Here is a 24,530-nt window from a genome sequence, read left to right as displayed (position 1 = left end):
AGGGACCACATCTTTCCTGCCCTACAAAGCCTTCACTGGCTCACGGTCTCAGCACAGAATAAATTCAAATCCCTCTGTATCATCCAGAAGGCTATATGGGGCTGGGGACCATTCCATCTTCAACGTTTCCTGACCAAATACTCGCCTTCTACACTCCTGCGTTCCTCTGGCACCAACTCCCTGCATGTTAAGCGCTTTGCTAAACAGAGAGTTGGTGGTCGGTCACTTTCCTTGGCAGGCTCCCTTCTATGGAATAGCCTCCCTCTACCTCTGCGTCTTGAGCAGGACCTCCTCAAGTTCCTCAAGGTCTGGGAAAGCCTCAAGACCTTTCTCTTTACCTCTTCCTTCTCCTCCTCACTTCCCTGCTAATTATACAGTGGTGTGACTGATGTGCAGGGCAATTATGTATCCTCGGGCCCTGACCCACCACATCTCTCATCCTAGCTTCTGTCTTACTGCACTTGCTTAGGCTCACCCTGCCAACGGGAGGTTGCACTTATGTTTTCTCTTCTTAGCACGTCACCCCAAGCACTTCTCCATGAGCACCACAGCACCTATCCATTACCTCCTCTCCACTTGCACATTCTGAACACTCACAAGGTATAGTAGGTGCGTCTCCCCTCCCTTTTATTCTCATGATTTGTTTCTACTATTAATTCAATTATTTATCTTTTTTGTAATTCATTCCCTACCATCCCCTGTCCCCACCCTGTTGCCCTGTGGGCGCTTTGAAACTGTTTTTGCTAATTGTACAACCGCCTAACAAGTGACCAATACATAAATAATTAAATAAAACAATGGCTAAGCAGGATAATGTTTTCAGAGAATCTAAAGATGAAAGAATAACTGAAGGGAAGAAATTAGAAGTATTTGTGACATCCTATGTGTAGGAATATATTGAAAGCATTACTTGTCATCCAGGCAAACAAACAAAGAAACACAACTGCTGGAATATACGACTTTAGAAATTATGGAAGTGTCATTTCGTTACCAAATAGGAGCAAGTGGCTACCAACGAGGTACAATGGCCCCAAGCCCCTTTCTGGGAGCAAAGCCTCACCACTGATCAAAATTGGTGTTTAAGGTGCATCACAGGCCCAGATAGCCCTACAGGCTACTATGGGCAGCACACCACAAATTAGTTGCAGCTTCAGGAGAGGAAGAAGAAATCCCTCTGACAGAAGAACAACTATAGGAAACCAGAAAGCCAGCAACTGTTTAGGTGACCACTCAAGGTAGTAAAAGTACCCAAATATAAAATTCTGTACTAACAATTCTAAACACCCGTAATGCTCAAAGCAGGTTCTAGGCTTTTTAACATTTCCTCTACTAGGTGTTTGTAGGACTCTTCAACACCTCTGACCAAGTGTTCCTCTTAGCTTCTCTGCACCTTTTATGTCAAATGTTCATCTCACTTATTCATCACCCCCAGCTGTAAGAGCTTGTCTTGTTTGTTCAGTACCTCATCAGTTAAGTACACTTCATGATTGTTGAACATGTCCTGTGGCAAGAGCCTGTATAACTGTTCAGTGCCTCATCTGGTTAGCACTCATCTTGATTGTTCAACACCTCGAGTGACAGGAGCTCCTCTTGCTTGCTCAGTACCTCATCTGGTAAGTACTCTTCTTGCTTGTTCCACGCATCCTGTGGCACGAGCTCATCTCGCTTGCTTTGTACTTCATGAGGTTCAACACGACAGGAGGCAGGAGCTCCTCTTGCTTGTTTAGTCCCTCATCTGGTTAGTACTCATGTTGCTTGTTCAACATCACCCGTGGCAGGAGCTCAACTTGCTTGCTTTGTACCTCATAGAGTTTAACACCTCCCTTGGTAAGAGGTATTCTCACTTGTTCAGTACCTCATCTGGCAAGTCCCCTTCTTGACCAGTCAGCTTCCATAATCTATCTCTCTGTATTTGTCTGAAGTCTCACTTTTATATGACTGCTGTCATCCCAGCGATCCAATTACCATAAGTAATCTTTTGTTCTTCCACATTATTGGCTATACTTGTGGCAAATAGTCCTCTCCATGCAAGTGTCCCGCTTGGCAAATCTTTCACTGCTGTAACTTTTACTTTGTTTCTCTTCTTTGATTGACCGTGTTAGTGGATCCCCCATTTCTTGGGCTCCTTCTGAATCCTGAGAATGTTTTTGATTTGTCCACAGGAGTAGTCGAGAATACCTCAAGTATACGGCTCCTGATTATCTGGATTTGTCCTGTGGGCTTAATGTTGGGCCTTGTCCCAAGTACGTGGATCCTCCGAGTACTGCATTATGGGTTCCAATAACACACTTGGATCCTGGTGTTAAAATCACTTCAAACATTCGACAGTGTCAAGTTTTTCACCCCAACAACAAGGCTACAGAAGCCAGTAACAGAGATTCCAGCAACCCCAACCTCCCATCAGTAAGGCCCACAATATGGAATTTTCACAAAGCAATTCCAGTTAGGATCGGTTATTGAAAGAAACACGCTGCACACATTGTGATTTTAGGGACGTAAACCATGTCTCAATAAGCGGCGACCCCCAGCTGCATGCTCACACCAAACAACTCTTCATGGAACCTGGAACCCGCCCGGGCTGTGAGCAGCCGGGTTACAAGTTCCATGTGATGATGTATGCAATCAGAAACACTATGATAGGAACTAGAAAAACTGAATGTAACTACTAGCAAACCCTGTGGATGGAAAGGAAGTGCATTCCTAACACCTCCCTTCCTTCTACTGTTCTAACATACAATGTGAAAACAAAACATTGCAACCGTTCTGAGCCCTCCTAGAATTCCTAACCATTATCAATACCATCCTCAAATGACCACAAGATCTGAACTGGGATAAGATGAACATCCAATATGGTAGACGCTGAGGTGATAGGATATGATATTTTATGTGTATCGTGCTCGTACACAAGTGTTTCAGAGCACGTCAAGGCAAGGGAGGGGAACAGGGGAGAACACAACAACGATATTATTAGGCCCAGTGACATTGAGAACGCGCAAGTGCATGGGAGAGGGGGAGGGGAAAAGTGCATGGAAGGGGAAGAGTGGAAAGTGCGGAGCAGAGGAGAACAGATAAATAATAATAAATAAAAATAAATAGATAATGGAGGCCAGGTGCACAGTGCCAAGAGAGAGCAGGTCATCAGGGGAGAGGGGGAGCGAAGGAAGAAGCAAAGAGGAAGGTCTTGAGGTGCTTCCGGAACCAGAATTGGTTCTCCTCAAGTTTTAGAGTGGCAGGGAGGCTGTTCCAGAGGGAGGCCCCAGCCAAAGACAGAGATCTACCCCCAGCTTGTTTCTTTGAAAAACGACTGACACTGAGGGAGTTAGAGGTAGAGGAGGGAAGAGCTTGAGAGGGGAGGTATTTGCGGAGGGATAGCTGAAGGTATTTTGGACCCAGGTCCCAGGAAGCCTTGTGGACAATGCAGAGGGTTTTGAATTTAATCCTTGTATCCACTGGGAGCCAGTGAAGAGATTTCAGAGCTGGAGAGATACGATCCCAGGGCTTGAGGCCAAGGACAAGTCTTGCAGTCCTGTTCTGGATTAGTCACAGGGGGCGGAGAGTAGAGGCAGGTAGATTTAGAAAGAGGCTGTTACAATGGTCCAACCTATAGAGAACCATAGCTTGCAAGACAGCGAGCTTCTGGGGGAAGGAGGGGAAAGGCAGAGTACCTCTGAGGAGGTGCAGTAGTAAGTTTGACTTTTTAGAGACCTCAGAGATGTGGGCGGAGAAGGAAAGTGTGGAGTCAAAGATGACCCCGAGGTTCTTAGCCTCGCAGGTGGGGGTAGGAGGAGGGCCAAGGGAGGCTGGCCAGAGAGTGAGGGGAAAGCAGGTGACAGAGATTCCCAACATATAGATATTCCTGTGTATATTCAATGATTGTCAAAAGCTGTGGTTATGTGCACGCACGTATGAGAAAATGTGGGTATTTGTGCTCATGGTCCTACGTACTCTATACAATTGGCTCACATGTACGATCCACTGCAGCTCTGCTCCAAGGTGTTCCCAATGGTCATTTGCTATATACAACCCATTGCAAATCGGCTTGTAGGTGTTGTCTCTCTAGGACATTTGCACAGTGATATTTCTCTCAATGCCTGCACCCCTCTCTAACTCACCCACTATGCATAACTAAGCAACGCACACATGGCAATTCAACACCTCATCCCAATATACAATAACACCATCACACGCTACATCTCTCACCAACTTACATAACACCCAGATGAACTATCCCCACACCACGGCACACAAGGCTCCCTTCTGGACACACATTACTCAGCATAAATCACGTAGAAACATAACTGCACAAAAAGCCTACTGAATGATCACGTTTCAACAGAACAGCAAAGCAACTTAGCATCTCTTCCCCGCTTCCTGCAGATCCTATCGCAATATGGGCCCATGCAAATGACAGCAGTGTGTGGTATAACATCTAACAACATAACCTAAGGTTTGAGTGTCAAAGCATGAGCATTTCTGCGCAAGTGTTCAACCATTGTAAAGATGTGAGTGTCAGAGCAAGGGCACTTCTGCACAAGTGTTGGGCCGTTGTAAAGGTGTGAGTATCAGAGCATGGGCAATTCTTCACAAGTGTTGGGTCGTTACAAAGGTATACCAAGGGCTGAATTGGATGCTAGCTCGTTTAGGATTTTCTCGCAACAGCTTGAAGCCCCCCTTCGTCTCATCACACGTATGGCAGGCATGGCCAGTACCCATTAATTCATAAGCATTACATGCCTTGGGATCACATTAGTATAGAGTTAAAGAGGTGCTAGAACGGACACGAAAGAGATAGTGTGGTGTGACGGATGCGGGATTCAGTCACTTCTCCCCACTGGGGAGCCTTTCCCTGTGAGGCTAGGGAGGTGAGCCTGCTACGCATTACCCTTTCTAGGGGTAGAGGCAAGGGGGACCTCACCGGAAAAAGAGACTTCCCCCCTTGGGAACAAGGACTCCCGTTCCGATGAAAAACTTCCTAACCAACCCACACATAGCCCATCACTAATAACACCTACCAGAAGAAAATATAAACAACAAGCTGATATTTGTGATTGTCATGTAGAACCCTTATGGAAACCTGAAAAGAAATACTTATCTGGTACTGAGACGAAATACAACTCTGGAGTAGTACAGTGCACAAGCCAAACAGAGAAGGACTTTGATGCTCTGCCGGGGAAGTCCTCCGGCAGCATTGTAAATCTAAGGGGAGGAGACCTGAATGAGAGAGAAGCTCAGGAAATCAGCTGTGATGGCAGAACAAAAGGAGTCGGTGAAGAACAGCTTCAGATGCAAAGAGGAAGCTGGCATGCGACTCCAGGCATTTTATCCTCATGAAAACCTGAAGTACAAGAAGCCGAAGGACTGACACACTGCCCAAGGAGTGACCAAGTGAGGACTGGTGGCACGACTGAAGGCTGGTGGACTTGAGAGTCCCTAAACATCGCTGAGACCATTGACCATAAGGCAGCTCGCAGCGTGCCGAACAATGAGGAAGCAAAGAACCAAAAAGCCAACCTGACGATCACAGGCGACAGCCCTGTGCAGACTGAAAACCTGGTGAGTCACCCCTCAGACAGAAAGGTAACAGGGAGAGCAGGAGACCCAGGTGGGGAACCGAAAATAATGAATGGCATGTTCATACTCGTCTCAGTAGGGACCAAGTATGGGAAGTAGATAAGAAGAGTGGAAATCAGTACTGGAACACTCATAATCGTACCAGTAAGACCAAGTGGTGAAGAAGAGTAAGAATTGTTACTAGAACACTCATACTCGTCCCAGTAAGACTCAAGTGTTGGAAAAGAGTAAGAAGCATTACTGGAACCCTCATACTGATCCGAGTAAGACCCAAGTGTTGAAGAAGAGTGAGAAGCATTACTGGAACCTCATACTCGTCCCAGTAAGACTCAAATGTTGGAGAAAGGTGAGAATCAATACTGGAACACTCAAACTCGCCCCAATAAAAACCAAGTGTTGGAGAAGAGTGAGATCATTTCTGTAACACTCATACTCGTCCCAGTAAGAACCAAGTGTTTGAAACACTTAAGTAGAAGAAGCGCTGTAATTGGAATAGTTCTAATTTCCCTAGTCAAGAAGAGTAGTTGACCTTAAGTGAAGAGAAAGTCTCAAGTTTAACCAACAAGAGAGGAACAGAGTTGCCCCAAGGAAAAAGGGGGAGAGAAACAAATAGAATCAGAAGAGAGAAGAATACAAAGGAGAGGAAGAACATATGAAAATCCAATATCTGAACTATACGACTTGATCATAAAGTGAACCTACTGAGAAGAAGCCCACAGGAGAAGGGAGTCATTATCCTGTGCCTTAGTCATTTTAATAGTGGCAAGGATAGGATAGATTAGTTTAGACAGAGGATAGATCTTCCATTTGGACTCACTGTGGGATATTTTTACAGACTCAGAGGTGCCCCACTACATCACTTTACTGCATTGGCGCAAGAAACAGCACAAAATGGCCGCACTGACCCCTATGCGCGACAAGTCCCCTAAACTGCATTTTTCAACAAACAGAAAATGGCTGCACCGCCCTGCCAACACACATTTCAGGGGGGTGGGACAGTGTACTCACTGCAGGAGTATGCCAGTATGCCAGTGTGCTCTGCAACATTAAACATGGAGTGAAAGGAAGAGGCAGCATTCTTTTGCTGAAAAACACAAAAATGCTGCCTTAAAATGTCACTTTTTCAACCTTCAAAGTGCTGTTTGGTGCTAAATCCATCATTTATTCTGAACCACTGTGATTTAAGGGCCCTGCAATGCCCAGGATCATTCATTGTGGCCCAGGGGAACCGGGCCTCATTTGAATGACAGCTCCAGTCAAAAATATCTTTGGGAAAGCAACCAAGGACTTTGTTTTTCATTTACATGGGAAATGTGGCTAAAACTTTGCAAGTGTATCTAAAGAATCAGCTGTAAGAAAAAGACTCTAAACAGATGCCTGATACATGTATCCATGCTGCAAACAACTCCAGCACTCAAGGAAAGAACTAGAGCTGTACAAAGTGTATATTTGCTGCAGATGAAAACCAAATTTAAAGAAATAAGTTAAATGTGCTTTTTCCTGAATGACGAGCAAAATCGTCTATTTAAAAGTACATTAAGTACATTAGGTAAAGGCATGTTCATTTAGAAATGTAAAAATATTTCTTGCTGGTAAAAGTACTCATATAAACTGTTTTGATTCCATAGGTTTCAGTCAAGATTTAAAATGAGAAAATAAAAGCTATACCCAGGATAAGTTGGTAAACTATATTTAAAAGAATAAAACCTGCTCTGCCGGGTGACACCTCTTAAACTACTGGCTCAGGAAAGGCTAAATGCTAGCTTGGAGGCTTTGAATACCCAGGACAATGGAGCTTTCCAAGTTATATTAGACATTCGTCTTTACCCCAGGTTGAGACAATAGCAGTCTAGGGCTCTCACCTTTCAAGTGGGAGGGGCAGGAAACGTCAATCAACAGAGAGGCCCCTCACCCTGCTTCAAAGGAATTGACATTTGCTTACACTTGGGGAAAAGAAAAAAAAACGGATTAAGTGACAATAGACTTCCTGTTGGTTTTAAAAAGCCTATTTTGTAACTGAACTTTAAAGACATTTAACTGTGCAGCAACAATGAGGACAAATATGAAAAGTTGTAGTTTTAAATCTAATTTTATGCTCTTTCTGTGAAGACCTGGTAGAATTCAGTAGTACATAAGGAACAGAAGTTGTAAAGAATAACAGATTGTGGGGAAAGTACTGAGGTTGCGCACATATCATTTTGTACACATATCCCAGGGGTAAGTGTGCATCTGTGTACAAAGTTGGGAAATTTTAGGCCACATCTTTCATGGGTAAAATTGCCAAAATGTACCAGAAAGGCTAAACCATGTCCCACAGACTGGGGATTTGAATTGAAATGTGACCCACAAAATATGCAATCTGTGCAACTGATTTTCTCAGAGGTCATCACTGTATAAATATGTATGTGTGGGTAAATTAGATTTTGGTTGTAGTAGCTAGGGGAGTTTTCTAGACATTGTAAAAGTAACACCCTAAACATGACATCCTTTTCTGTGATCCAATCAGTGAAGAGCAAGACGGAAACTATGCTCTTGCCCAATCCTAGCATTATGGGTGTGGACAGTAAGCCTGCCCATGCCATATACTTTAGTGATGTCATTAGGCATGATAAATAAGGGAACCTGACAACACACAAGGACACTGATTCCTGACTTTCTTCCTGAATTCCTGCGTCGCATCCTGTTCCTGATTTCTACATCCTACTTGATCCTGATTCCAGATTTCATTGCAAAGCCAAGGCCTATGCATTGCTGAACCCTTTTCAGCTAGGCCTCAAACTCTAAAAAACCCAAAAACCCAAGGAAAGCATTCTGATCCAGTCTGGCTTGCTACTACTAGATGCATGCCTGCAAACTCGCCATCCCACTGATCTCCAGTCTCCAGTAACCCGTGCAGTCCAGTGTAGTTCGGTGACCAGAACAGCCTAGATGATCCTGTCCCGCCCGAGTTGGCCAGCTGTCCTTGGTCAGACCTGATCCGTGTGATGACCAGAACCCTTGACGGTCCAAAATCCTAAATTAAAGTAGACTGTAAGTATTAATAGGAATCATAGTAAAGCATAGCATACCTTGTGATATATCTTGTTAAACGCCATTTCTTTAATCATTTTCTCTTGTGTAAATCTTTAAATCATCCATCCTACTTCGAGTGATCCGACTGGTTCCGCCGGAGAGGGCACTTGGGATCTGGGTTGAAGTCATGAATCAACTCTAGAGCTTACTTTGTCCCTCCTTGGTATGCTAGCCGGAATGCTCTAGTCTAGAGTAAAACTATAGTAAGGGCCTCATTACACGGTAGGCGGTAAGGGTTTACCGGTACCGGTATTTTACCGGTACCGGTAAACCCTTACCGCCTTACTACGAGGTCCCTTTGCGGGTTGGGGAATTTAACGCCTGCTTTTTGCAGACGTTAAAAACCAACCCATAAAGGGACCAGGGAGCTAATTACGGTACCGCAATTTGCGGTGCCGTAATTAGCGCCTTCCCCATTCCCATAGAGCCCTATGGGGCAAAAATGGGAATGGGGAAGGGCAATGGGGGAAGGGGGAATTACCGCCCCACCAACCTTGGAATAGGGCGGTAATTCCCCTTTCCACCAAGGCGGTGCCGGTATTTTACCGGCATGGACCAAGGTGCTAATAGCACCTTGGTCCACCCCCATCCGTGCAATGAGGCCCTATATCTTTTCTTGTCCAAACTGAGTTTCTTTTCTGTTTTCCATACCCGATTTTTCTAAAAACACCTCTCATTCAACCTTGCATATCTTCCTCAGTTCTATAGCTAGAGACTTCATTTCAACTTTTTATAATACCTAAGACCCATAGCTACATCCCAATCCAAAAACCACACTCAGTGTATTTCACCCGTTTTTCTTAAAAACCGTTAAGTGCATTTTAGGCAGGAATCCGCATTTTTGCAAGGTTTGACACGTGTGATTTTTGTTTTCAATTATTTTCAACCTTCCATTAAGATTCAAAGTGTTTACTTTTGCTCAAACTATAGTTCATGATTGTTAGCATCTTTCCAATGTTGCTCCCATATAGATTTGTACTGATTTAAGGATTTTTGCACACATTAATTGTTTCACACAGCCATTTTTGAATGTCATCATAAAGTGTAAGATTTCAAATCCGTCTTTCTCTCTTGTTTGGGCAGGGAAGGCTGGATTCGAATTCTATCTTCCATTTTTTATTCCTGATTACATGCTGCTTGAATAGTTTGTAAAATGTACCTCCCTGTAACTAAGCTCCCTGCAAGTAACAACGCCACGATGCCCAAGGGCTGTTTGTGCGCTATACAAGGAACAAGTTGCTTACCTGTAACTGTTGTTCTCCAGCATGGGTCTGGCATGGATTCACATGCTCATGAATATTCCCCGTCGTCAGGCTGGGAATCCTTGGTAAAGAAAAATTAGTATCAGTTTCGTTTCTGATCTGTCTTTCGTAGTAGTAACCAATCACTGATCTCTGCGTCATACTGACCACAGCCAATGACTGCCATCTCCCGAAGCCCCGCCTCTGGCAGCCATCTTCAGATTTGGTAGCACGTGAAGTGGCAGTATGACCAAGTGAAGAGCCGCAGAGGGGTAGGCGGGAGGGTTCGCATGTGAATCCATGCCAGACCCATGCTGGAGAACAACAGTTACAGGTAAGTAACTTGTTCCTTCTCCAGCATGGGGTCTGGCATGGATTCACATGCTCATGAATAAAAGAATACATAGCAGTACACACATGCACAACCACGGGAGGTGACAAAGGTTCAACATTAAGCATTACATCCAAAACTCAACATTAAGCAATTCTTACCTCCTCACCAGGCTCACCTTAGGCGAACAGGTTGCGCAGCACTGCTTGGCCGACCCTGGACTCCTCCCTGGAATCCCGATCGATGCAGTAGAATTTCGTGAAGGTGTGCGTCGACCTCCACGTAGCAGCCCTACAGATGTCCAGCAAGGGCACACCAGATAGGAACGCCGTGGTAGCCGATGACAGTACATGATACAGCCGGAGAGCCATCTGGAAATGGAAGCCTTTGAGAGAGCCTTCCCCTGATTGTCAGGTCCAAAGTTCACAAAAAGTTGTGACGTCTTCCGAAAACTCTTTGTGCGGTGCACGTAGAACTTCAGCGCTCTAGCCACATCCAGCGAGTGCAAAGTCCTTTCAGCCGGCGACAAAGGCGACGGGAAGAAAACAGGCAACACCAAGGGTTCGTTGAGGTGGAAGTCCGACGGCACCTTGGGCATGAAGGAGGGGTGCGTCCTGAGCACTACCCTCGTGTCGTGAAAAGTCAAGTACGGGGGCTTGCAGGAAAGGGCCTGGATCTCACCCACCCGTCATGCGGACGTGATGGCCACAAGAAACGCTGTTTTCCACGACAAGAACTTCAACGGAGCGCAGAGGCTCGAACGGAGGTCCCATGAGCTTGGTCAGCACCACGTTGAGCTCCCACGCCGGGGCCGGGGCCTTCACCGGCGGGAACGATCTGAACAGTCCCTTCATGAATTCTTTCACAAGACGATGAGACCACAAAGACGTCCGTCCCGTGGTTCTGGTGTATCGGGAGATCGCAGCAAGATGAATCTTGATGGAAGCGTGCGCTAGTCCAGCCTTGGCCAGCGTCAGTAGGTACGGAAGAACTTGAGGAGCCGTAATCCGTAGAGGGTTCATCTTCTGTGCGTGGCACCAGACAGAGAACCTCTTCCATTTGTGTCCGTAGCATTTAAGAGTTGAGGACGCCCTGGCCTTTGCAAGAACCTCTCTGCAGTCAGCCGGTATGTCGTAACCTCCAAACTCTAACGCTGCATGAGCCAGGCCTGCAAGTTCAGCGACTTCGGGTCATGATGGAGGATGGCGCCTCCTTCTCTGGAGAGAAGATCCGCGTCCACTGGCAGCTTGATTGTCGGGGACGCTGACAAGTCCAGAAGGTCCGGGAACCATATCTGCCTCGGCCACGCAGGTGCGACGAGGATCACCCTGCACCGTGACCTCTTGAGCTGGTTGATGAGCCGGATCAGCAGCGGCAATGGAGGGAACGCATATAGGAACAGGCCCTCCCAGGGGAACGAGAAAGCATCGCCCATGCTCCTCGGCTGGGGAAACCTGCTGGCGAACCTCCGGCACTTGGAGTTCGACGCTGTCGCGAACAGATCGATCTGGGGTGTGCCCCACCGTCGGAAGAGGCGGTCCACTAGATCCTGTTGTAGTTCCCACTCGTGGCACGAGCGCAGCTCTCTGCGATGGTGTTTTTTATCCCTGCCAGATGGAACAGCACCAGAAACATCCCTTGGGCGACGGCCCAATGCCACAGATCCTGAGCCTCCTTGGACAGGGCTGGGGATCTGGTACCACCCTGCTTCCTGATGTAGAACATGGTGGTGGTGTTGTCGGTGAAGATCCTCACCACCTTGCCCTTGAGGGACGGAAGAAAGAACCTGAGGTCCCCAAACACTGCACGGAGTTCCAGGATGTTGATATGGAGGGACTTCTCCGTCGGCAGCCAAAGGCCCCTCACGTGCAGATTTTCGGTGTGCGCTCCCCACCCTTCCAGAGAGGCATCCGTGGTCACTGTCTTCTGATGGCCCGGGGTCTGGAAGTCCATTCCCGCCGTCAGATGCGCGCGGGTGCCCCACCACCGGATCGCTCGTCGGAAGCTCTCGTCGAGTGTGATCCTGTCCTCGAAGCTGCCCGTCGTCTGGATCCAGCGAGCGTCCAGGAACTCCTGTAACGGGCGCATCCGAAGCCTGCACAGGCGGATGAGATAAATGCAAGAAGACATCATTCCGAGGAGGGACTTGATGGACCTCACCCTGGCCGCGTCCGCAACCAGCATCCGCTGCACCTTGCCCAAGATGGCCCTCGTCCTTTCCTCCGACGGAGAGGCCAGATGCGCCACTGTGTCGAGCTTCGCTCCCAGAAACAGTGCGTCTTGAGCGGGCACCAGGTGGGACTTGGCGTAGTTTATGGAGAATCCCAGGTCCGTGAGTAGTTGGACGGTCCTCGCCGTGTGCTCCGCGGCGAGCTCCTTTGTCTTTGCTCGGATGAGCCAGTCGTCCAGGTAGGGGTAGACGTGGATCCCCTCCAGGCGCAGCCGCGCCACCACCGGTGCGAGGCACTTGGTGAACACCCTGGGTGCCGACCTCAATCCGAAGGGAAGGGCTCTGAACTGGTAGTGACGCCCTTGGACCACGAATCTGAGAAACTTTCGGTGTCCCTTTAGGATGGGGATATGGAAGTAGGCATCCTCCAAATCCAACGACAACAGGAAATCGCCCTCCTCCAGTTGACCCAGGACGTGCTGGAGGGTGACCATCCGGAACTTCTGTGCCTTGATGAATTTGTTCAGTCGTCGTAGGTACAGGATGGGACGCCATCCTCCCGTCTTCTTCTTCACGAGGAAGTATCTTGAGTAAACACCGGAGCCCCGAAGCCTCTTTGGGACGAGCTCGATGGCGCCTTTCTTGAGCATCGCTTTTACCTCCAAGAGAGGTTGAGGGATGTGATGTTCCTTCCTGCCACGGGGGGGACGCGCGGGCACTTCTTTAGAAACTCGAGCGCGTGACCCTGGGCCAGGGCGTCCAGCACCCAACGGTCGGTGAAGATGGACTCCCACACGCTGATGAAGTTCGCCAGCCGGCCTCCCACCGGGGTGCTTCGGTGGGGGTCCGACCCCACGGCCGGTTCAGTCCTGCTTCGACAAGGCTTTGCTGCCTTGCCCTCCTTGGCGACGACGACGGCGGGGTCCGCCTGACTTGCCTCGTCCCCTGTAGGCTTCTCGTGACGACGAACGGGGCGCTTGACGATAGGTGGAAAATCCACCGCCGGAACCTTTGGAGGCACCCTGCTTGCCTCCACCGCTCCGAAAGGGCGGCCGCCGTTGCTGGAGAACACCAAGAGCCCGGGCCGTCTCCCGTGTCCGTCTTGATGGCTTGTAGGGAATCGTCCACTGTTTTCCCAAACAGGTTGTTCCCGTCGAACGGCATGTCCAAGACTCTGGTCTGCACGTCCTGACGGAAGTCAGTTGCCTTGAGCCATCCACGCCGTCTAAGGCACACGCCGTTGCCCAACTGGCGAAATCCAGTGTCAGCGATGTTCGTCGCTATCGTAATGGCGTGGTCCGACGCCACTTCTCCTTCCTGCAAGATCTCTAGGGCCTCCGCCCTCTTGTCGTCTGGTAAGAAGTCCAGCAGGAGGGCGATTTTGTACCACAACTCCCTGTCGTAGCGGGCTACGATAGTCAAGGCGTTGGCAGCCTTAATCGTTGTCGCTGCCGATGAGATGACTCTGCGTCCCATCGTGTCCAATTTCTTTCCCTCGCCGTCCGGCGGGGAGGTTGACATAGAGGCCGAGGCCCCCCCCGCTTTCTTCCTGGCTGCCGTGGAGACGACCGAGTCCGGGGTCGGCTGTGCCTGAAGGCACAAGGGGCCGCGTCCGGGACCCGGTACTTCTTCTCGTACCGGTCCCTTCTCGCAGGCGTTGTGGATGGATTCTTGATGAGGGCGAGACCCTCATCCCAGATATCGTCTAGTAGAGGTACAGCGAGGACCGTCTTCCTCTTGGTCTCACGCCGTTGATAAAGGAAACCTTCCTTCTTCTTCTCTTCCGGGCAGAGCTGGAAAAGCTTGGATGCCCTGGCGATCATGGCATGAAACGATCCAATCTCGTCGGGCGGGGAAGCCCGGGGAGGAGGTGACGACGGGAGATCCTCGTCGTAAACCTCGTCGTCTGTGCCCGTCACGGCCGTGTCAGTCCCCGTATCATCCCCACGGGTCGTGGACGGGGAGGAGGGCTGAGCAGGGTGCGATGGTTGAAAAGGAGGTGGAGGATGAATCCTTCTTCTCTTAGGAGGGGGGCTTCCAGAAGGGCCTGGCTCCGGGTCCCCCGTCGGGAGAGGTTCCTCCGTTGGTGGTAACGGCAATCTCGTACTTATCTCCGAGCATAAGGACTGTATAGCCCACAAAATGGCCGCCGAGTTGTCTTGCGGCACTGGTTGAGGGGAGTCCGACGGGCGGTCAGGAGCCCCGTCGGCACCCTCGACGTTCTCGTCGTCTCCTACGTCGGGGTCCCTCCCGACAGGCTGGTCTTCTTCCATGCCAACGCCGCGGCTTAAGACTTCGATTAGCTCCTCCTCAGAGGTTGAGGCCGAATCCACGACGACCTCCTGCCCCCCTTTTTCTTCTCCGTCGGAGGTTTCACGGGGGTCCTGTCGATGGGCATGAAAGAGGACTCCCTCCGCGGTGGCAGGGAGACTCTGGGCCCCGAGGTCGGCACCACTGGTGTAGCCTCCACAGGCTGAGCCAGGGCCGCCGCAACTGTCTCGATAGAGGCCTTGGCCAGGTGGATTAAGGCTTTCACCACCTTAGGTGCGCTCACCGCCTTCTCCTTGGGGGGAGGGTCACCGCCTCGCTCCCCCTCCGATGGGGCCTTCGAGCTCGACCGGGGTCTCTCCAGGAGCTTCGCCAGGTGCTCGGCCTTCCTCTTACCCGAGCCAGAGCGTTGGCTCGTGGTTGATGGCGCCAGGGAGGATGCGCCCTGCCTGGCGCCCGTAGAGCCCGACCGTTTGGCGCTCCCGGTGCCAGCAGACTCGCGGTGCTTGGCCTTCTGGTCGACCCCCGTCGCCAGGGCGCCCTCAAAGGTCTTAGAAGACCGCTCGGACTTCTTCTTCCTCTTCTCGCCTGACGGGCTCTTCCCTTCCAGCCAGTTGGCGAGACGCAGATGGCGGTCCTTCATGGTCCGCTCTGACATATTGCCGCAAAACGCACAGTAATTCTCCACGTGCGTCTTGTCCTCATGCAGGCAGTAGAGGCAAAGGGAGTGTTCGTCCTCCTTAAAGACATTCTGAAGCTGGCATCCAGGGCAGACCCTGAACAGCTTTCCGGGCGTCAAGCTTCCCTTCTCCTGGGCCATGATCGAGATGGGCCTGAGAAACTTCTGGAGTCCTCCAAAAGCGTGGCTCGACGAAATCTTCACCCTTGAGGGGCGTAGAAGAATCCGACACGGGTCCCCGTTGATCGGATAAAGAAACGGTGGAGCTTGAGGCTCTTTTGACCGAAAAAGAGAACATTTTCCTAAGAAAAAGCGCGAAAAAAGCACTAAAGCTCGAGAGCAATAGCACGAGGATCCCAACACTTGAATGTGCGGTAAACATCTGAAGATGGCTGTCAGAGGCGGGGCTTAGGGAGATGGCAGTCATTGGCTGTGGTCAGTATGACGCAGAGATCAGTGATTGGTTACTACTACGAAAGACAGATCAGAAACGAAACTGATACTGATTTTTCTTTACCGAGGATTCCCAGCCTGACGACGGGGAATATTCATGAGCATGTGAATCCATGCCAGACCCCATGCTGGAGAAATGTAAAAATAAAATAAATAAATAAAATAAATTTCTCCCCGGCACCTTCTTCCTGCTTCTCCCTCCCTCCTTCTGCACCCCAGTCCCTCCCACGCCCTGTGATTGGCCTTTGCACTGTGTGCCTTCGGGTCTAGTGACCTGTGCTAACTCCTGCCTCCACTTTCCATCGGAGCAGCACAGGTGAGTGGGGCTTCCAGAGCGACCCCATATTTGGCCTGCAATTTGTTAAAAAGGGCATCCAGACCCTGTGTCCCTCCATTTCTCCCCAGCACCTTCTTCCTGCTTCTCCCTCCCTCCTCCCGCCTCCCAGGCCCTCCCACCCCCTGTGATTGGCCATTGCACTGTGTGCCTTCGGGTCTAGTGACCCGTGCTTCCCTCAATGCCTGCAGCAGCATTCCCTGGCAAAGTGCCCCCACCTTCAGCATGACCACCACTGCCCTTTCCCACCTCCTCTTGGCCCCTGCCCTCCGAATCCCCTCTTCTTTGCCCTCTGAGCCCACCTCGTCCTCTTGGTGGCCCTCCTTGCCACAGAGGTCCTGCATATTGTTGATTTCCTCCCCACTGGCCTTGTCTATTGCTTGGGCCCACACAGCTGCCATCCTTGCCTCTGTGGCAACGGAGGCACATCCTTCTTCTCCCATCTTTTCTGGGGGCGGTACTACTGATACTGCAGCTACGTTCACTAGTTTGTTTTGCACTAGTTTTGCTTCCTCAGCCTGCCTTCTTTGAATAGTTTCCTTTTCTCTTTCTTTGAATCTCGGGCCAACTTTTCGCTTCCACCTCTGCTATCTTATCTAGGACCTTCTGTACGTCCTGTAGTCCCCGCTTTATAATAAACATAAAACAATGATGTTGATTGGTCCCAAGCGGTGTCTGTTTCTGCTCTCCACATCTCTTAGACTCGTAGAATGTACTGTGCAGCATCTTCCTCATCTCCCATGGTGCATTGCATTATTGAATGTAAGTCGGGAGTATCTGGGAAAGCGGCCGCAGTGCATCCCACACACATGCTCTGATATTATTAAATGAAGCCCCATCATGGGTGTCATTACTTATGGTTACTCCTGGATACCCCGCTTTCACCCACACGGATTCTGCCTGTTCTCCTACTGCAGACACCAGCAAGCTCTTGATATCTCCTATAGCTAGGGGCGCCCCTGCAGTGTGTTTCTCAAATGCGTAAATCTAATTTCCCGTGCCTGTCGTGAGTGGGGGGAGGGATTTAAAGAGGTTGTTTTTATCCATCTGTGCCCATGGAACATAATGTGGCCGATATGCGCCTTTGTGGATCAGGGGCATTTGCAGGTTTGATTTTACTTTCCCAATTTTTGTTCCACTTCATTTCGTTTTCGCTAGGACCATTCTCCCAAACTTTTCTCGCAACCTACCTTCCCACGTCCTTTCCACCCTTGGTGTTATCAGGTGTACTTGTTGAACTCCTCCCACTGCTCCTTCTGCCCCATCATCAAAGTCGCTCCAGTAGTCCTCATCCCTCACTGATAACCCATTCTCATATCCTAAACTATCTGTCTTCCCTTCCCTTCCTACGCGCAAGGCCTGTATGGGAGCGCTGTCAGTCATAAACAGAGAATCTCCTGATTTCCACTCATCTTCCTGTGGGGGAGGGGTGATCAGGGCTAACGCGGCACTCTCTGATCCTCTCGCTGCTTCACATGCCACTCGTAATCTAGCTAACTCTGTACATGTGAAGACAGTGCTGCTTCGATGTCCCTAGCACTCACTCCGGTGTGAGTGGCTGTTGTTGTTGGGGGGTCATATGGAAGTGGCGGTGCTGTATTCGGATTTGCTAGAGCATTTCCCCCTGTGCACACAGGTCGGATTCGAGTACTCCTCCGCTGGTCGTGTTAGTAATGGTTGTCGGCTATCTAGTGCATGTCACACAAAACATGTTCGTGCAGTATTTTCCCTGTCCGTCTCTACCATCAGGGCACACGGTATCAGTCACTTTATATTCATCACATGCATGTGAGTACCATCTTTAGACTGTCAGACAATGTGGACACAATTGCTTTTAAAACCATATAACCAAACATATACCTAATACATACTTTCCTTTCTCTCAAAACATCCCCACACCACTTCCACTCCTCATTCACACCATACCTGCCCCTCCTGGGCCTTCTCCATACATATGAAAAAAGACTGAAAATAATAAGCTAAAATAACAAGCTAAAACAATAACTACTACTGTTTCCCGAGCCCTTTACTTATATGGGACTCCTAAGTTTCTCCTTATTTGTATTTCCCTGCACTGGTCGGGCCAGTGCACCGTGGTTGCCACCTTCTCTCCTCAGACGGATAGGCTTCCTGTCCTTCCTCCTTCTATTCTTCATATAACTTAAAAATAAAAGAATAAAAACAAATGGCCATACAAACTACACTACTCAAAAACACTGTCAATTCAATCACTTTCACTCAATGCGTGTTCCCCTCTACCATACTGCTCCATGCCCAAACCCTGACATTGTTATTCCTTGCAGTCTATACTCACGTGTCTGTGTTCTTCCGAAAGCCTCAGTTTACTGTTAATCCACAACACATCTGGGCCTCTCCCTGGGGCCGTACTCGGCTCCAACGAGCAGGTGAGATTTTCCAAAAGCCGGCACCCTGCACCCACAAAACCCACTTCTGCTGCGTATGCGTTTTTGGGGGACTGGTCAGCTGTAGGTGGGCACGGCCTTTCCGGAGAGGCCCCTGGATATCGCCGCAAGTATAGGGACTAAGGAATCAAGTCACAGGGGTCACCAAATGAAGGCAAGTCCCTCTGTACGCACACTCTAGAGTAAATACAAACCACTAGTGAATAAGACCAAGAGATAACTTTGCAAGGATAACAAGGTTTTGCTCGTACAAAATACAAGTACCAGCAAAGAACTCTGCTGTTCGAGAGCGCTCTGAGCTTACATCATCAAACATGAGTTTATAAGTACAAAAAAAGTCACATCTTTACTGAACATTGTTAGGGAGAATTCTCTGTTTAGGCTGAATTTCCTAACCTAGTGAGTCCCCCAGCAGTTTTGCTGGATTTCTGGAGTTTGTTTTTTCCATCCTACCAAGAGTGAAACTCTTTTTCTCCCACTCTTGGACATGAATGTGTGTAATTCCTTTGAATGTCAATGTGTTCTATGGGCTATGGGGTCTTTTACCCCATAGGGTCTCATATGTTTTTCTATGTGTGTTACACCGCACCCTCTGTGCCGTAACACTGGGGTATCCTAGAGGATTCCTACCATAGACTCATACCCTGGGACTGACTACTGTCTCCCAGGGCATGTAAAGTCACCATTGGCTTTACTAGACCTAAATTTACTAACAGAATTAGTACAAACCATCCTATTGTGGACGTACTAGTAGGAGTAATTCGATTACTCCTGGGTCTGTTATTCGAGGGGGCACTGTCCCGTCCCCCCTCGTCGAGTTTTGGCTGGTGGCAGTGGAAACTACTTGTTATATTCGACCCCGAATATAACTCTATGGGATTCTTCCCATTGTTGGAGGTTAATACTTTTTCTCGTTGATCTCTAACATACCACCGGTTTATTTATTTTAAATAAATCTATCGGTTGCTATTTTCTGCTAGAACTCGGTTTTTAAAATGGCGTCTGTGTTCGTCTCTGTGACTCGCAAACCAAAGGTTGAGCCCTTTGTTCCACTTTTGGCGGGCTTCTGCACAGAGGCCCTCCAAAGTGGTGCCATTCTGTCTGGGTACCACAGGGGGTGTGGGAGGGGGTTTAGGCACCCTGGACTGAGTTGCCTTGCCAACTCAAGTCGCACTCTGGTGTGATTGGCCCAAGTGGTGAGCCACCCCGCTCACCACTTAGCGTGTTTTGATTGACAACTAGGCTGAATGAATGGGGGTTTTCTGCATAAAAGCAGGGCTTTTGGGACTGGATCTTCAGAAGTCGCCACAGGACCTAAGAATCCGACGAGGGTAAAGCTGAGCCGACCTGCAACGACGACACCTCTGGTGGAGCCCTGCGGAACCGACTCACCACTTCCCGACGACAGAGGAGATCTCCCCGCCAGAGAGTCTCTTCCCCTGACTGGTGGGAACAACCAGTCCCCTTTGCTTTTTCTTCGTTCCAGGACGTAGTGGTCGAATTGCCCGTGCAGAGGACCCCGGCAACCGGATAGCCACTAACCCCTGTACTGCGACCAAAAGGTTGTGCCTTGTGAAGGAGCACTCCGCGGCTGGTCTCTTCCCTGGTGGTGCAATGATCTTCAACTTTCCTTCGACGACGAGATCATCTCTTCTCTTGGCAAAGCCCCGACTTGCATCCCCCACCAGGAACAACTGCCCCCGCCGGAGCTGTCTCTCCACATACAAGGTACCGTGTCCGCCTGGCTTCCCTTGTGACGGTTAGAGTGAGGTGTCTTAATCCTCGCCTCTTCATTGGGTCGCCTCCAAGCCTTCTTAACTTTCTGTTCTGAACTGGTCCAATCTTTCTGTGACAATTTGCGGCAAAGACTCGAAGTGCATTTCCACTGTGATACTTTTTGGAACATTTCACCTTGCCTCTCTCCGAGTGGGCCTGGCCTCTGAACTTTGCGATCTACAGTAGACGCTGCCTTACTTGCCTTGCATTTGTTCGTAAAAGTGTTGGTACCGAGTTGATTTCATACCCTGCCTTTTCTCTCCCGTCCTAACGAATACTAGAGTGCCATCTAGGTTAAAGCATTCACCTCTATCTGCAAATAAGTGGTGCCGTTGAACCTAGACTTGTCGAACTATTGTTAGGGGGATTGATTTACTTATAGTAATTGTGACTGAAGTTGTTTAACGTATTAGTGCCAGAGTGTTTTCCATAGATGTGTTGTTATAAATAAATATCTATATATCTTTACACCGAAGCTCTGTTCCGTGTCTGCTTGTTCTACTGTGTAGATTGCCCTATTTTGTATACTCCACATACTGCCTAACTCTTCTTGAAGGAAGTCTGACTGCTCAGCCACAGCTACCAAGTGAATCTGTGTGGTACAGACTGCTACCAAGTGGGTTTAGTGCCAAACACCTGTAGTCGTAAGCCTTTTGCAGTGGTCCCAGAGGGAACTGCACAGGTTTCCGCCTAACAAACATTCTGGTGCTCCTGATTGGAGGCACCCTACACACGGGCCTGCTCCATAGGGGATGCAGGGCACCAATTGGTGGCCATGGGTCAGCTGGGCTCATCCTCGCGGTGAAGGTCAGGGCACACATCAAATACAATATATCTAATCTAAGCTAAACAACAGAAACCGGTTATTCATCCATTATGGCAGGCACAGGAAAGGGATACAAGGGAGAGGGGAGGATAAAATACAGTTATGCTGACCCCTCCATTCAGGGGTTCGTTAATACCATAGTTGCCGCACCCAAGGTCTCCCCCCTAGGGATTGATCTATGATTTACTTTTCCCAGTACCTCATGTTACAGGAGACGTGTGTTGCTATTGGAGAGATACACCGTTGTGCAGGCTTTAGATCTGTGGTGGGCACCTTAGGGAGGTTAGGGCCTGGGAGTCGGGTCAGTGAAGTGTGGCTGGCTCCGGCCTGGCAGGGTGGAGGTCAGAGGCCCAATTGGCAGTTTAGTGGAGATGGATGGATGCAGCGCAGAGCCTGGTACGGTCTCATGTTCTTGCAGGGCACATTCCTGGAAGCGATACTACATATTCGCAACATTGTAGGGACAGGAACGAAATGGACGTCCATGGGAACAGGGCTCATGCGGAGCTGGCATAGTGTGCCGATAGCTTGCCACCTCTTGTCTGAACTCGGGACGCGAGCTACGCAGACCATCAGAGCATTCTTTTTTGGCCTAATACAAAATGGAGTCGCTGTTCAGGGATATGGCTAGTGCTAGTAACCAACTTCTATGCATTACAGGGCCTTTGTATGTGCCCTGTGGGTGGGGGCCACGCCCCCTTGTGGATTATATCGCTTCGTATGGGGTTTGCCTAACTTGGAAGCGCCTAGGAGGGTGGGATAGCTAAATTCCATCCCAACAAAACCCATTTAGGAAGATTATATTGAGATGTAATGTTAAGGTAAGCAATTTGGGGAAAAGAGACACCTTTATGGGAGCATGCAAGGATCACCACAAAGACTATGTGTATTGGCGTGCCAAGAACACAAACATTACAAATATTGCAATAGTTCCGTGATCACAGTGACCTGAAACAAAAAAGCCATAACATTTCTGAGTACATTTATACATATACATCTGCCTTTTCTACTCACTTGAGGAGTGATTCATGTTACTGCTGATCTCTATGTCCTGAGTGTCCTTGGAGCAAAGAGCCCCCTTCTCTTTGGGCTTTAAAGAAAACACAGAGGTGGCAATCAGAGGACCTGTGATAAAAGAAAATACATATTTCTATAAGCTATTGCAAAAGGGCAAACGCCAGCCACTATATTACTATAGAAACAAAAAAGTAACACAAGAAACTAACAGGGTAATTCATAGAATTTCGCACAAAAGTGGCGCGCGCGGCTGGCGCACAGTGTCCCCGTGCGATACACTGCGCCAGCCGCGTGCGATAAAATCCATTTCATCGCACAGCGTATTCATGGATTCCAGTCTCCAAAACCAGCCGTGGCGCAGAGTGGCACAGCGACCCTGCAGCAGCACCAGTTACGCCCCCAAGAACGCCCTCGCGCAAGGAAAAGCCTTCAAAATTCCCAATTCATCGCAAAAGGGCTGCGCTAACCCTGGACCAGTTCACAGGGCTGCCAAACAGCAAACGCCAAGTGGGGAACGTGTATTTCAGTGGTTCGCGGGAAGTATCACACGCGATTGTCCTGGGTACGTGTACATCAGGGGTGCGCGTGAAGTAACACACGCGATTCCATCAGGGCACGTGTATCCAGGGGTGCGCGGGAAGTATCACACACAAAATCAGCAGGGTACGTGTATTTCAGGGGTGCGCGGGAAGTATCACATGCATTACATCAGGGTACGTGGATTCCAGGGGTGCGCGGGAAGCATAACATGCGATTCCATCAGGGCACGTGTATTCCAGGGGTGCGCGGGAAGTATCACACGCGATTCCATCAGGGCACGTGTATTCCAGGGGTGCGCGGGAAGTATCACATGCAAAATCAGCAGGGTACGTGTATTTCAGGGGTGCGCGGGAAGTATCACACGCGATTCCATCAGGGTACGTGTATTTCAGGGGTGCGCGGGAAGTATCACACGCGATTCCATCAGGGCACGTGTATTGCAGGGGTGCGCGGGGAGCACTACACGTAAATTGGCCGTGTGGGTCCTCCCAGGTGTTCCCTCTACACCCTCCACGGCCCCTGCAGCCAGCCCACACCACAGGGGAACACCCTGCACCCCTGCCCATGTCCCGCAGGCAGCCCATCCACCATGGCCATGCCTCCCAGCCAAGCCACATGTCACCTTGCACTACTGATCAACAACGCATGTTTCCCAGCACCCTTACCCCCCAGCACTGTGGGGCACCTGCCAGCAGGCCTCCACACATGTCCAACGCATGTCCCCCTGCACCCCCACCCCCTAGCACTGTGGGGCACCCTCCACCAGGCCAACACTCATGTCTCCCAGCATCCCCACCCCCCAGCATCCAGGGGCACCCTCCACCAGGCCCCCACTCATGTCTCCCTGCACCCCCACCCCCCAGCACTGTGGTGCACCCTCCACCAGGCCCCCACTCATGTCTCCCTGCACTCCCACCCCCCACCAGTCAGGGCCACCCTCCACCAGGCCCCCACTCATGTCCAACTCATGTCTCCCTGCACCCCCACCCCCCAGCACTGTGGTGCACCCTCCACCAGGCCCCCACTCATGTCTCCCTGCACCCCCACCCCCCAGCACTGTGGTGCAACCTCCAGCAGGCCCCCACTCATGTCTCCCTGCACCCCCACCCCCCACCAGTCAGGGCCACTCTCCACCAGGCCCCCACTCATGTCCAACTCATGTCTCCCTGCACCCCCACCCCCCAGCATCCAGGGGCACCATCCACCAGGCCCCCACTCATGTCTCCCTGCACCCCCACCACCCACCAGTCAGGGGCACCCTCCACCAGGCCCCCACTCATGTCTCCCAGCACCCCCACCCCCCTGCATCCAGGGGCACCTTCCACCAGGCCCCCACTCATGTCCAACTCATGTCTCCCAGCACCCCACCCCCAGCACTGTGGTGCACCCTCCACCAGGCCCCCACTCATGTCTCCCTGCACCCCCACCCCCCACCAGTCAGGGCCACCCTCCACCAGGCCCCCACTCATGTCTCCCTGCACCCCCACCCCCCACCAGTCAGGGCCACTCTCCACCAGGCCCCCACTCATGTCCAACTCATGTCTCCCTGCATCCCCACCCCCCAGCATCCAGGGGCACCCTCCACCAGGCCCCCACTCATGTCTCCCTGCACCCCCACCCCCCAGCACTGTGGTGCACCCTCCACCAGGCCCCCACTCATGTCTCCCTGCACTCCCACCCCCCACCAGTCAGGGCCACCCTCCACCAGGCCCCCACTCATGTCCAACTCATGTCTCCCTGCACCCCCACCCCCCAGCACTGTGGTGCACCCTCCACCAGGCCCCCACTCATGTCTCCCTGCACCCCCACCCCCCAGCACTGTGGTGCAA

General features: G+C 50.3%; 1 protein-coding gene across 1 annotated transcript in view; it reads right to left on the bottom strand.

The window, feature by feature from the left end:
- The window catches only part of LOC138565921 (zinc finger protein 793-like), a 214,043-nt gene that overhangs the window by 83,680 nt on the left and 105,833 nt on the right, over positions 1-24,530 (bottom strand). The window contains exon 3 of the mRNA XM_069643040.1: positions 22,159-22,269. Coding sequence (XP_069499141.1) covers positions 22,159-22,269 — 111 coding nt within the window. The remainder of the gene's footprint in view (positions 1-22,158; positions 22,270-24,530) is intronic.

This window comes from Ambystoma mexicanum, chromosome 1p (genome assembly GCF_040938575.1).
Source record: "Ambystoma mexicanum isolate Mex_15411 chromosome 1p, UKY_AmexF1_1, whole genome shotgun sequence".
Taxonomy (NCBI): domain Eukaryota; kingdom Metazoa; phylum Chordata; class Amphibia; order Caudata; family Ambystomatidae; genus Ambystoma; species Ambystoma mexicanum.
Note: the sequence above shows the minus strand (reverse complement) of the source record. Positions and strands in the feature narration are given on the sequence as shown.